Below are 14287 nucleotides of genomic sequence, written 5' to 3' on the forward strand. Positions count from 1 at the left end.
CGGATTCCGATCATCTGTTGTCTCCATGAACAAAATATCAAACGAAACGGGAAGAAATATTCATAACGTATCATCAGATACACTCATATGCGAAGTAACGGTTTATTTATCATTGATTGGAGTTGATTTTTCGGGCATGCAATTCTCGTCTCGTACCTATTGGGTATTGGCTACCGGAAAAGACCGTGTACCGGAAGAGCTCTCCTGTGTTGAATTTCGTAGGAACTTCCGGTAACAACACGTCGTCTGTTTGGACTAAAGCGAAAATCTCGTAAAAGGTGATTTTCTTTTTCTTTTGGTATTCAACTAAGCAAGGCGTTTTACAGTTTTAACATTATGTCAAATAGCAATAGAAAAAACATTAGAAATGGATAGAACACAGCCAGCGCAATCTTAGAACAGATATTCTACTGACACCGAAGAACTCTCCCCCCCCCCCCGCTCCCCAAATTAATTCGAGAATTCACACAAAACGTTTTCATGGCTTTCTTATCAGTCTTAGAATCGACAGAAACTATAGACACTTTAACTCGTTAGCTTGTTTCTATAACATCAGTGTCACATATTTCAACACGTTCCTACCCATTCACTGAAATGCTGGATTTTGATGTTGAGTTGTTTTCACACAAAACGTAAGTTTTTTTCATGGCTTTCTTATCAGTAAGGCATTTTAGAAGTCAGGTATACAGGTGTAGAAACTATAGACACTTTAACTGTTTTTTATTTTTTAGCTTGTTTCTATAACATCAGTGTCACACATTTCAACACGTTCCTACCCATTCACTGAAATGCTGGATTTTGATGTTGAGTTGTTTAAGCTGCATTATGTACGTATATGAATTAGATAGTTTATATACCACTACGAAATGAATTCTGTTGATGAATGTGTCAAGGAAATTAAAACACAAAGGAATTTTGGGTATCTGGTAGTACTTTGGCATGCTGCAGTAAGTGATCAATCGCTCAAGTATTGTGATGTTGACATTTTGTGTGTATGTTATGTCATAATATTGGTTGGCATTATATGTTGGGTACTTGGAGGAATAAAGGACTTTTAATTGATGACAGTTTTATTTGCACAAAATCCGGAGGCGGTCGTATATTGGCATCGCCTTCTCAGTCTGTCCGTCCGTACATCCATTTCTTGGGAACGCAACTCCTCCTAAACTAATCATCAGATTTTTAATGAAACTTGCTCAATGTCACTACTACAATGGGTAGATGTGCATGAAGGGGCGATTTTTCGGTACTTTGATTTTTGTAAGATTTATGCCATTTTCAACTTTGTATCTGTAGCTTGATCTTAGTGGAGCTTTGTGAACGCAACTCCTACTAAACTAATGATAAGATTTTCATAAAACTTGCTCTATGTCACTACTACAATGGTTCGATGTGCATGAAGGGGCAATTTTACGGTTCTTTGATTTTTGTAAGATTTATGCCATTTCATCTTGATCTTTGTATTTTGTGGCGACGTATATTGTGTCCACAGCACTCTTGTTTTGCTGATATGACAAAACAAGGAAAACACATTACTGTCAAGTGCCCCAACCAGTAATCGAACCCGGGTCCCTGGTGTAATAATCAAACAACTCAACCAACTGAGTTAAAGAAGAATGCTGTGTCAGCTTATTGACAGAGATTGTATAAACATGTACAAGTCACACTGACCCATTCCTTTTACATTGATATTTAAATTTTTCACATTTCTATCTGTTATAATGAGATATGACCTGAAATGACTCAAACAGTCTACTCCTGAAATACAAGAATCCATACTGTCTTTAAGCCTGCTCTGATTTTTAGTGGGTTTTTTTTCTGACCAATTTCCAGATAATATTACAGCAGTGTATACTATCATTGCAAAATCTGAAGGCATAAGATTTTGTTTGAATTAATCCTTTTATGTCACTGTTGAAAATGTATTACAAACAGAAACCAGGAGACAGATACATTTTACAACATGAGCACAAGTGCCTTCAACCTTGGTGCCAACTTTCAATTGGAGATATCACTTTAGTACTAAATACCTTTGTGATCTTTGTCTTGACATCTTGGTTGGCAGTTTGCTAATGGAAGCACTTCTTTTCTATCATTATTACTTACAGTTTCACAGAATTACGATAAGATTTAGAGGCTGTTCTACTTCATTAGGAAGTGTGTTGTGTTCAAATCTTTTCCATTCCTCCTCTTTGTCTGGATACCTATATTATGGCCTTCTTTAACTGATATGGTCTACCTCTTATTACAGTTCTTCATTTTCACTGTGTCAAATGATTTCACACTACTTTCATCATTTTATATGCTTTTTGTGTTTTAGGAACCATGTCACAGGAATTTGGCCAGGAGGGGTTTTATAGCGGAAACTATGACACAGCCAATCAAGGTTATGACATGAATAGTGCCTCGGCACAAGGTTTTGGACAAGATCCGTAAGTATTGGTACATGTATAGTACTATTAAGAGGCTTTGGTCATATTTACAATATTTTATTTGAGGCCTTTTTTCAGAGGCTCTGTATGGCAGAATATTGGCCCCATTCCCAATTGGATTCATTTCATAATATGGCCTAATTCTGAATATATTTAGTTTACTCCTAAAATTTCGCTTCCCAATTGATCATTTTGTTTCTGAAATTTCTGAATTTGGGCTCCATCCATGCATGGGTGCCTCCATCCCTCCATTTGAGGATTTTCCAAGCCATAAATTCAAAACTGTTCAGCTCCACAAAACTTTCTGTGTATATTAAGTTAGTGCCCTAGTTGTGCCTTTTGCTATTTTCAACATTTTATTTTTAATGATTTATTTGTTACCATGGAAATATAGTAATAAAAACCCACAAAATTAGTGTTAACTTTCCTTTCTGGGCTACAACTTAGAAATCATTCCATTCAACTTCACAAACTTTCTCTTGATATAAGGTTAGTGCCCTGATTGTGCCTTTTGCTATTGAAGACATTTAATTTTTATATTTTTTCTGTTACCATGGAAACATTGTAAAAAAAACATGACATTGGTTTTAACTTTCTTTTCCAGGCTAAAACTTTGAAACAATTCCATTCAACTCCACAAAACTTTCTGTATATATTAGGTTGGGTGCATTACTTATTTTTTTTTCTGTTACCATTAAAACAGATAACACTTATCACAAATTTCAGTTTTTCTGGAACATTGCTCTGAAATTATTCAAGATAATTGCTCAAAACGTTTTACACTTATTAAGCAAGTAGTATCTCTTGCTATGGGGAAGTTCTCCATTTAAATACTTCTTCTGTTACTATGATAGGCTAAATCACAAAGTTCAATTTTTTCATACCAGTTCTCTTAACCGTTCAAGGTAATTACCCTTTACTCTAAACTTTGTACAGGCATCAATCTTGCACTTTAGTAGAAGTTCTCCATTTCAATACTTTGTAAGGAACAATTAAAAATAACTTTCAAACTTTTTGTAATTTTAACATATATATGATTGTGTGTCTTTCTTTTAAGCAGTGGGGCGCGGTGGGGATAATATCATGCTTTGCATTATCAGATCTCTCTGCGTTTGTGGTATATCGTCCGTCCGTCTGTCCATAAACAGTTTTTGTTATTGCTATTTCTTGAGAAGAACTGGATGGATCCTCCTGAAGTTGCATATGTAGGTTCCCCTTGGTCCCTAAATGTGCCTGTTTGATTTTGGGACTGATAAAAAAAAACAAAATGGCCAACAGAATCTTGGATTTTTTCAATGAAGTTTGTTATTGCTATTTCCTGAAAAGTTATATATGGATATCTCTCAAATTTCATATGTAAGTTATCCTTTGTCTCAAGTTATGGCCATGGAATTTTGGGACTAACCAGAATAATAAATTGGCCAAAAGGCGGCCATCTTGGATTTTGACTTTGAAAGTTTATTATGGCTATTTCTTGAGAAATACTGGATGGATCTTTCCTAAATTTCATATGTAGGTTCCCCTTGGTCCCTAGTTGTGTCGATTTGATTTTGAGTCTGATCAGAAAAACAAAATGGTGGAAAGGTGGCCATTTTGGATTTGACAGGTAAAGATTATCATTGCTATCTCTGCAAAGGAATGTTCAGATGTCTCATCAAGAGAAGAGAAAAGAAGGGAAAAGATCCCACCATCAAAGAGCATATAAAGATCAAACAATGATGGGTGCCAGGACCCCTCTGGGATATCTTGTTTTCCTTTTAATTTTCATGTATATTTTTAAAGTCAAATAAAGATTTTACTTTAAAAGGGTATCATCAATCGCAACAAACTAGGGACAAGTTGGTTATTTTCCGTGTCTATTTTATTTGTCGACCGGTTTCGCCCCCGATTGGGCTTCATCAGGACAATTTCGGGTACACACTTTACCCCTGAAGTACTAAATTTTCGGGTAGTTCTCTGTTATGACGTATTAAAATAACCTATTGTTATCATACCCGATAACTCCATGGACAATATACATTACTGTAACAGTTTTCCTTCACGGTTATAAGTTAATCATAATTGAAATGTTTACAGTTAGCATGTGTACTTGAATAACATTAAATATAAAAGTTTTTAGTTTACATTTCAGCATTTAAAAGGATTTTTCATCCAGGCATATAGTAGAGGATGATTCTGAAACATATCTTAAGTCTCTGTAGTTCACTTCAGTTAGCCTTGGGAAATTGAAAAAATACTCTGTACATGAAGCCATAATTGTTTCCTCATGGAGTAAAACATGTAATTGTGAAAAATCATGGTCAAAATCTATCAAAGCTAGATTTTTAGGTCATCTGACCCAAAGGGTCAAGATGACCTATAGCCATCGTGCTTCCTCCGTCGTCGTCCGCTGTGCGCCGTCCGCCATGCGTAAACTTTTCATTCAAACAACTTCTTCTCAAATACTAGAAGGTCTAGGGGGCTAATACTTGGCACAGAGGATACTGGCATGGAGCTCTACCAAGTTTATTCAAATGAATGACCTTGACCCACTTTAAAGGTCACAGGGGTCAAATATGTTAAAATCTTTAAACATCTTCTTCTCATTAACCAAAAGGCTCAGAGTGAAGATATTGGGCCTGTGACATGCTGGGATGAAGTGCTACTAAGTTTGTTCAAGTGAATGACCTTGACCCACGTTCAAGGTCACAGGGGCCAAATATGTTTAAATCTTTAAACGACTTCTCCTCAATAACCAAAAGGCTCAGATTGCTGATATTGTGCCTGTGGCATGCTGGGATGAAGGGCTATCAAGTTTGTTCAAATGAGTTGTTCAAGGTCACAGGGGTCAAATATGTTAAAATCTTTAAATAACTTCTTCTCAAATACTAGAAGGCCTAGGGGGCTAATACTTGGCCCATAGCATGCTGGCATGGAGCCCTACAAAGTTTGTTCAAATGAATGACCTTGGCCCACTTTCAAGGTCACAGGGGTCAAATATGTTAAAATCTTTAAATAACTTCTTCTCAAATACTAGAAGGCCTAGGGGGCTAATACTTGGCCCATAGCATGCTGGCATGGAGCCCTACAAAGTTTGTTCAAATGAATGACCTTGGCCCACTTTCAAGGTCACAGGGGTCAAATATGTTAAAATATACAAAGGACTTCATCTCAATAAGCAAAAGTCTATGAGTGCCGATATTGGGTCTGTAGTATGCTGGGAGGAAAGGCTACCAAGTTTATTCAAATGAATGACCTCGACCCACTTTCAAGGTCACAGGGGTCAAATATGTTAAAATATACAAACGACTTCTTCTCAACAAGCAAAAGTCCATGAGTGCTGATATTGGGCCTGTAAGATGCTTGGAGGAGAGGCTACCAAGTTTGTTCAAATGAATGACCTCAACCCACTTTCTAGGTTTGGCTTGCTTTTTGTCAGATGACCGTTAAGGCCCATGGGCCTCTTGTATGGTCTTGTTCTCTGTGTACTTTTTCAGAAGTCTCTCTCTTCATATAAATCTTGGTTTCATTGTTATTTTGTTCTTTGTTTTTAATTTGTTGGTTTTGATGACGAATTCTTGATTCTAATGCATTGGTTTAAAGATATCTTTCCCAGATAGATACACATGTTTATTTGAAACATACTTGAATAGACTATGAAATATTTACAGATTTTACAAAGTTTTATTTAATAAATTACATTCTTAAATTGAAAGTCTACAACTTTTTTAAATTCTATATTTCGTATTTTTTTCCAGACAATTTGGACAATTCGACTATTCGCAGGGGTATGCAGGAGATCAGACCTACTCCGCCCCTCAGAACGTGTACACAGGATCCATCATGACTCCTGAGGTACCCAATACCTACTCTGGACCAGCCAGTAATGGCGGAGGGGATAACTTTGAAGATGAACCACCTCTAATGGAAGGTTAGTTTTAATGTTTATCTGGCTTACATACATATAATACAAAGTCTATTCTCGGTCATAACAAGTTTTAAATACGTGAGTCAAATAATACTATTTTTTATTTTAAAAAAGTCTATTGTATAACAGAATTTTTTGTGTACATCTAAGTTCTGCCATAAATATGACAAATTAGGAAAGCAAACTTTAAAAATGCAAAATATTGTCAGACACAGATTTATGTCCTTTTGTACAATGGACCTGCATGTAGTGCCAATAATATCGGATTTATAAGTATGGGAAAAGAAGCCCAATAAACCATGACAGCAGTTCTGTTCTCAAGTAAACTGACTTAACCTCTGCATCGTTTTGCCATGATCAGTCACAGAATCACAAATACTTGGATCACAAATACCATAAATTTCCACGTATAATGCATTTTTTTTAAGCTAAAACTGTCGTGTCAAAAAGGGGGTGCGCACTATATGCAGGAACATGCCATTCTTGGGGTTATCATTCCCGAGTTCTGCGTCTGCCATATTGGATTAACTGCCTTCACATAGTTATATTTAAGAGTCTTCGGTCATATATGATAGTATGGAGATAAAAACAACAAACAAATAAAATAAATTTCGAATGTTTTAATACAATTGAGTTATATATTATCATCTATATAAAAATAATGTCATCATAAATCACAAGTTTACAATAGCACTAAACTAATCATAGTGTAATAGGTACCATGGTACTTACAATAAATAATCCATAGAGCACTAAACTAATCATAGTGTAATAGGTACCATGGTACTTACAATAAATAATCCATAGAGCACTAACTAATCCTATTGTAATAGTTACCATGGTACTTACGATAAATAATCCATGGAGCACTAACTAATCCTATTGTAATAGGTACCATGGTACTTACGATAAATAATCCATAGAGCACTAACTAATCCTATTGTAATAGGTACCATGGTACTTACAATAAATAATCCATAGAGCACTAAGCAGTTAATCCTATTGTAATAGGTACCATGGTACTTACGATAAATAATCCATAGAGCACTAAACTAATCATAGTGTAATAGGTACCATGGTACTTACAATAAATAATCCATGGAGCACTAAACTAATCATGGTGTAATAGGTACCATGGTACTTACAATAAATAATCCATAGAGCACTAAACTAATCATAGTGTAATAGGTACCATGGTACTTACGATAGATAATCCATAGAGCACTAAACTAATCATAGTGTAATAGGTACCATGGTACTTACAATAAATAATCCATAGAGCACTAACTAATCCTATTGTAATAGGTACCATGGTACTTACAATAAATAATCCATAGAGCACTAACTAATCCTATTGTAATAGGTACCATGGTACTTACAATAAATAATCCATAGAGCACTAAACTAATCATAGTGTAATAGGTACCATGGTACTTACAATAAATAATCCATAGAGCACTAAACTAATCATAGTGTAATAGGTACCATGGTACTTACAATAAATAATCCATAGAGCACTAACTAATCCTATTGTAATAGGTACCATGGTACTTACAATAAATAATCCATAGAGCACTAAGCAGTTAATCCTATTGTAATAGGTACCATGGTACTTACGATAAATAATCCATAGAGCACTAACTAATCCTATTGTAATAGGTACCATGGTACTTACAATAAATAATCCATAGAGCACTAAACTAATCATAGTGTAATAGGTACCATGGTACTTACGATAAATAACATAAGCACTAAACTAATCATAGTGTAATAGGTACCATGGTACTTACAATAAATAATCCATAGAGCACTAACTAATCCTATTGTAATAGGTACCATGGTACTTACAATAAATAATCCATAGAGCACTAACTAATCCTATTGTAATAGGTACCATGGTACTTACAATAAATAATCCATAGAGCACTAACTAATCCTATTGTAATAGGTACCATGGTACTTACAATAAATAATCCATAGAGCACTAAACTAATCATAGTGTAATAGGTACCATGGTACTTACAATAAATAATCCATAGAGCACTAAACTAATCATAGTGTAATAGGTACCATGGTACTTACAATAAATAATCCATAGAGCACTAAACTAATCATAGTGTAATAGGTACCATGGTACTTACAATAAATAATCCATAGAGCACTAAGCAGTTAATCCTATTGTAATAGGTACCATGGTACTTACAATAAATAATCCATAGAGCACTAAGCAGTTAATCCTATTGTAATAGGTACCATGGTACTTACGATAAATAATCCATAGAGCACTAAACTAATCATAGTGTAATAGGTACCATGGTACTTACAATAAATAATCCATAGAGCACTAACTAATCCTATTGTAATAGGTACCATGGTACTTACGATAAATAATCCATAGAGCACTAAGCAGTTAATCCTATTGTAATAGGTACCATGGTACTTACGATAAATAATCCATAGAGCACTAAGCAGTTAATCCTATTGTAATAGGTACCATGGTACTTACGATAAATAATAGAGCACTAACTAATCCATAGTGTAACTAAGGTACCATGGTACTTACGAGAAATAATCCATAGAGTACTTAACTAATCATGGTGTAATAGGTACCATGGTACTTACGATAAATAATCCATAGAGTACTTAACTAATCATGGTGTAATAGGTACCATGGTACTTACAACAAATAATCCATAGAGCACTAAGCAGTTAATATCATTTACTTTTCACTTAACACAGTCCCTGATCACTATACAAGCAATCACTAAAACCCTGCAAATTCCTCCTCATCATTACTATTGAAAAAAGTTGTTGGATCGAAGTCCGCCTCAGTAGTTTTCTCATCGTCGTGATAGAAGATGTCGCACTCATCCTCCATGTCATCTTCACGGCGGGTAAAGACAGTATCGTCTGTCCACAAAATGTCGTTGTTGCTACCGTCTAAAGGGTTGGAGATGGAACTCTTCAGAAATGAGTTGACAATAATCTGGGGTCGAGGTTATCCCATGCACTGACGATCCACACACAAATGTCGGTCAACTATGGTTTTCTCTGTTTGCCCCCTTTTGTGAATGTATGTTTAGAATCGTCCATCATCCACTCGTTCCAGGCAGTGCGCAGGGAGACCTTCATGGGTTTATTCACTCCTACATTGAGGGGTTGAAGGATGCTGGTCATTCCTTCGGGTATGATGACGAGTTGTGTGTTGTAGTCGGACAGCATTTCTTTCATGTAGGGGGCTCGGTGACACCAGAATGAGTCTAGGACTAGAAGGTTCTTCTGGGGAGTGTTTGGTCTCTTCCACCATACGATCTGCAGCCACTCTTTCTTTGTCATTTCGTTCACCCATCCTTTTTCATGGACGCGTACAATCAATTCCTTTTGGGAAGTTTCCAGTGGGTAGGGTATTTCTCTTAAAATTGACGTAAGGCGGAAGTTTAGTGCCATCGGCCATACACGCTAGCATTACTGTGAATCTATTTTTTTCGTTTCCCGTCGTTCGAATGGACACAGTCCTACTATTGGTCTGGGCTATAGTATTGTCTGAGGGGAGATCGAAAGTAAGTGGTGTTTTGTCGGCATTCCCAATCATTAGATTATCAGTTGCAATAGCAAAATTTAGGTAAAAAAGATCTGTTATATAATATTTTAAGTAGCAGCTAGTTTTAATCTACCTCAAATCATACAAACTGAAGTCTATTCCCTCTCTTGAAAGTTTTTTTTTAATGTGTTAATTTAGCTCAAATGATACAAATTTGGAACTTGTTCCAAATACCTATAGAAAAAAGGAATACCTTCGAGAAGATTTATGGTTTACTAATGTACATATAGTGTTGGTATTGGCATTAGATCATGAATTTATCTAATTTGAAAGAAAAATGAAATTAACAACCAACATCTTATAAATATTATATTTTTATCACCTTTCCAATTTAGTCTCCCATTCTTTTCTATTTTGACTTTTCAACTTGTCCATAAAACTTTGTGATTTTCCTGTTGTTTAAATTTCTTTCTAATTGAAAAAATATCCTTAGATCTTTTTTTATACAACTGCAGTGTTTTAGTTTTATCAGAAATAAATATGTGGAACAAATAAGGTTTTGTAACTGCACTATGTGTTCAGACAAAGATTATCAATGGACAGAGTTTATACATACTTTAGCTATTTAAAATATTTATTCTATTTCCTTGTGCAATATGAGGTTTGTTATTGTTTACCTTGTTCTCATTTGGGAACATGACATTACTAACTCTGATGGACCAAGATTTACATTCTGAATGTTGTCGATGAAGTTGAAGGCATTTAAGCCAATCAAAGTGTACATGACGGGTGTCATTGATGAAGCAGAAGACGCTTACTCTTTCAGACACCTGGTCTTATTCTCCTTGTACATTTTAAGGCATCCATGTAGATCTTTCTTTTGTTCATATTCTGTCCCAGTTTTTATCTAATTATCTAAGATTCTATTGATATATCAGCATTTTTGACATCTGTGTCAGTCATCACTGAATTCATCCAGAAATAAGCCCGTGTCTGGTAATAAGCCCGTCTCTACTCTGAGTCTCTGATCCCATATTTGTATAGCTAAATAAATACCAAGAATTCTCAGTCTTTATGTAATACATATAACAATGCTTCCTGTGGACTGTAGAGACTTTGTACCTACTATATTGGTTTTCTAGTTTTAAATATTGTTGAAAATAAACATGTCCAGTTGAAGAATCTGTTGAAAAACTTATTTTAAATTCCTGCAATGTTGAATTATGTTATAATTGGGAAAATGTATTAAATGTGAAATTAAGAGAAAAGAGTAATTAAGTCTGTTTTTTGTAATCAAGAATATCTTTCATTTTCAGAACTTGGAATCAACTTTGATCACATCACTCAAAAGGTAAGTGACTGCATGCATTCAGTATTGTACTTTAATACATTTATTCATGATTGTAGATCTGTCACTTAATGTCACCATTAAATCTACTTAAATCATTAGTGATATTGCTTGATCCCTGAAATCTTCAATCTTCATTGTAGTGATCTTAGAATTTCTTTCTTGCCTGTATTCTTTGAGATACTGACAGGGAGGAAATTAAAGTCTATTAGGCATTGATATGTTATCCATCAATTCCTTTTTATCTGTGATAGCTCTGAATTTCATTTGTTTGATTGGTGGTAAACAAGTTGAATGGACCATAAATGATTTGATTATCATAAATAAATGAAGAACTTTTAGCTTAGAATTTTCATGTGAAACTTGGTTTATATGATCCAACCATACAGCGGATGGCCCATGATATCAGTAACAGGTGAAATTAAATAGGTATCAAGAAATTTGTCCCAGACTGAAAAAGAAAATAGGACAAACAAAAGTGGATCAACGATTTTAAATATATAAATATGCTCCATTAACAGTATAAGGGACATAACTGTTGCAGACTTGTTTGTCTGTGGATGAAAAAAAAAAAGGTTAAGGTAAAGGGAAACAACTCTTTCATCCTTATAGGTTTTGTTAATTTACTATTGTTTATTTGTCTGTCGTTTCTTGTTGTTGTTGCTTTGTATAGTCTTAGAAAGCATTACCTCTGATAAAACTGTTGTTGATTTCTTTTTTACAGAAAGATTTGTTTCAATTGCCATAATTTTAGTGTCTAATAATACTGGATACTTTCAGTAATTTGAGATTTTATTTATAACTTCAATCTGTTTGAGACTGATCACTTATATGACATTGAAGCAAGTCTCTTAGTTGAGAGGAAGAATAAGATGCAATTTGTATAAAAAATATAAATAACGAACTTGATACATGTAGTTTAAAAAATTATAAAATCTAGAGACTTTTCATGCATGTTAAATTTAGAAATATGAACCAGGTTAGTTTTTTCTGTCTTTTTTTTTTTTTGTTTCCTTTCTGATCTGTAGGTCTAACTTCTTTTTATAAGTTCTGTTTGAGTTGAAAACAATTTTTTTATCAGCCAGATGTTTAACTCACTGGCTCTGTGTATGTCAGCAATATAGTGAACTGGTTGTATTAATGATAGTTGAGATAATTCCAGGTTGGAAGTTCTATCTAATGTCTTATCAGTCCCTGCTGTCTTCTGTGTGGTAATGACATCTGTCAGCCTCTGACACTTAAACAAGTATAAGGTTTACGATACTTAAATCCACACTGCTTAGCGGTCTAATACTGATAGAGATTTTATACACTCACTGATATTCTAAGTAATTCCTTTGATTTATTGTTATTGTCTTAATCACACTTTCAGACATAAAACTATAAATCTGTCCGGTTTTGAGAATTTAATTTTTGTGAAGACATGTTTTAAGAGAGTATTGTCTTGTCAGCTAGCAAGCCTGGAGCACGATGCTGTCTTTTATTGCTAGTTGTAAAAGATTCTGGTTGACTTTTTGTTGCCAAATATAATCTGGAAATGCCATATATGTTGATTTTCTGTCCATCTCAATAGCTTCCCAGGTGTTTATTTAATAGTACAAAGTTAAATTTAACCTATCTCACCTGTCTTTCAGAACACCCGTCTCACCTGTTTTTGACCAGCCATGTCTCTCTTGTCTTTGATACAACCTGTCTCACCTGTCTTTGACATTTTCTTTCTTATATGTCTTTGACCTTCATTTGACCTTCTTTTTCATCTATATTTGACACCATTTATCTCAACTGTCTTTTGACTATACCTATCTCATCTGTCTGTAGGAGAAGCAACTTTCTCACCTTTCTTTGAGATCATCTATCTCGACCATCTATGAAAACACTTATCTCCCCTGCTTTGGAAACACCTGTAATCTATTTCTACAATCGTTGAAAACACCTATCTCACCTGTCTTTAAGAACACCTATCTTCCATGTCTGTGGGAACACCTATCTCACCTGTCTTTTAGAACACCTGTTTCCCATGTCTTTGAGAACACCGATCTTCCATGTCTTTGAGAACACCTGTCTCCCATGTCTTTGAGAACACCTATCTCCCATGTCTTTTGAAACACCTGTAATCTATTTCTACAATCTTTGAAAATACTTATCTCCCATGTCTTTTAAAACACCTGTCTCCCATGTCTTTGGGAACACCTATCTCTCCTGTCTTTTAGAATATCTTTCTTCCATGTCTTTGAAAACATTTGTATCACCTGTCTTTTAGAACACCTATCTCCCATGTCTTTTAGAACACCTGTCTCCCATGTCTTTGAAACACCTATCTCACCTGTCTTTTAGAACACCTATCTCCCATGTCTTTGGTAACACCTATCTCACCTGTCTTTGTGAACGCCTGTCTCCCATGTTTTTGGGAACAACTGTCTCCCATGTCTCTGGTCTCACCTATCTTTTTGAACACCTCTCTCCCATGTTTTTGGGAACATGTCTTTGGTAACACCTATCCTACCTGTCTTTGTGAACACCGGTCACACTTGGTTTAGGGAACATGTAATCAACATTTGGTAATTGACTTGTGTCAATCGTCTTCCAGGTACATTCACTCTGTCTGTATGATAGCATGTGTAAAAATGGAGTTATTTTCAGAGCAAAACAACTCTTCAAATTAATTATGATTAGATTCTTATGAAAGAAAATTAAATTGCCTTTTGTCAGCCTCTAGAATATGTTTGCTGCGAACCCAGCAAATAAAAAACAAAACCACTCTGATACTCTCTGCATGTGTCTTTAATATATAGCAATGGTAGGTTCTGTGTGATCTGTTGAGCTTTGCTTGTATGGATGCCAATCTGCTGTGTAAGCCATTACAAACTTCAAACACAAATTAAACACATATCAGTAAATTTTAATATAATCTGGCCATATTAGCCTCCCAAATTTATTTTTATAAAAATTAACAGAAAATCATGACTCAATAGTATCTGAATTATTTAAATTTCATAAAACAAATTAAAAAGAAAAAAATTTGAAAAGTCATTGTAGGAGTTATTTCTTTAATGAAGTCT

At 34.8% G+C, this 14287-nt stretch overlaps 1 protein-coding gene across 1 annotated transcript in view; it reads left to right on the forward strand.

Annotated features, from left to right (window-relative positions):
* The first annotated feature begins 219 nt into the window (after nucleotides 1-219).
* LOC132562949 (protein YIPF5-like) overlaps nucleotides 220-14287 on the forward strand; it is a 95115-nt gene continuing 81047 nt past the window's right edge. The window contains exons 1-4 of the mRNA XM_060227730.1: nucleotides 220-278; nucleotides 2321-2432; nucleotides 6170-6342; nucleotides 11197-11231. Coding sequence (XP_060083713.1) covers nucleotides 2326-2432; nucleotides 6170-6342; nucleotides 11197-11231 — 315 coding nt within the window. The 5' untranslated portion in view covers nucleotides 220-278; nucleotides 2321-2325. The remainder of the gene's footprint in view (nucleotides 279-2320; nucleotides 2433-6169; nucleotides 6343-11196; nucleotides 11232-14287) is intronic.

The sequence above is a fragment of the Ylistrum balloti genome, unplaced genomic scaffold (genome assembly GCF_031769215.1).
Source record: "Ylistrum balloti isolate Yb309-2 unplaced genomic scaffold, AGI_CSIRO_Ybal_v1 Utg369672, whole genome shotgun sequence".
NCBI classification, from domain to species: domain Eukaryota; kingdom Metazoa; phylum Mollusca; class Bivalvia; order Pectinida; family Pectinidae; genus Ylistrum; species Ylistrum balloti.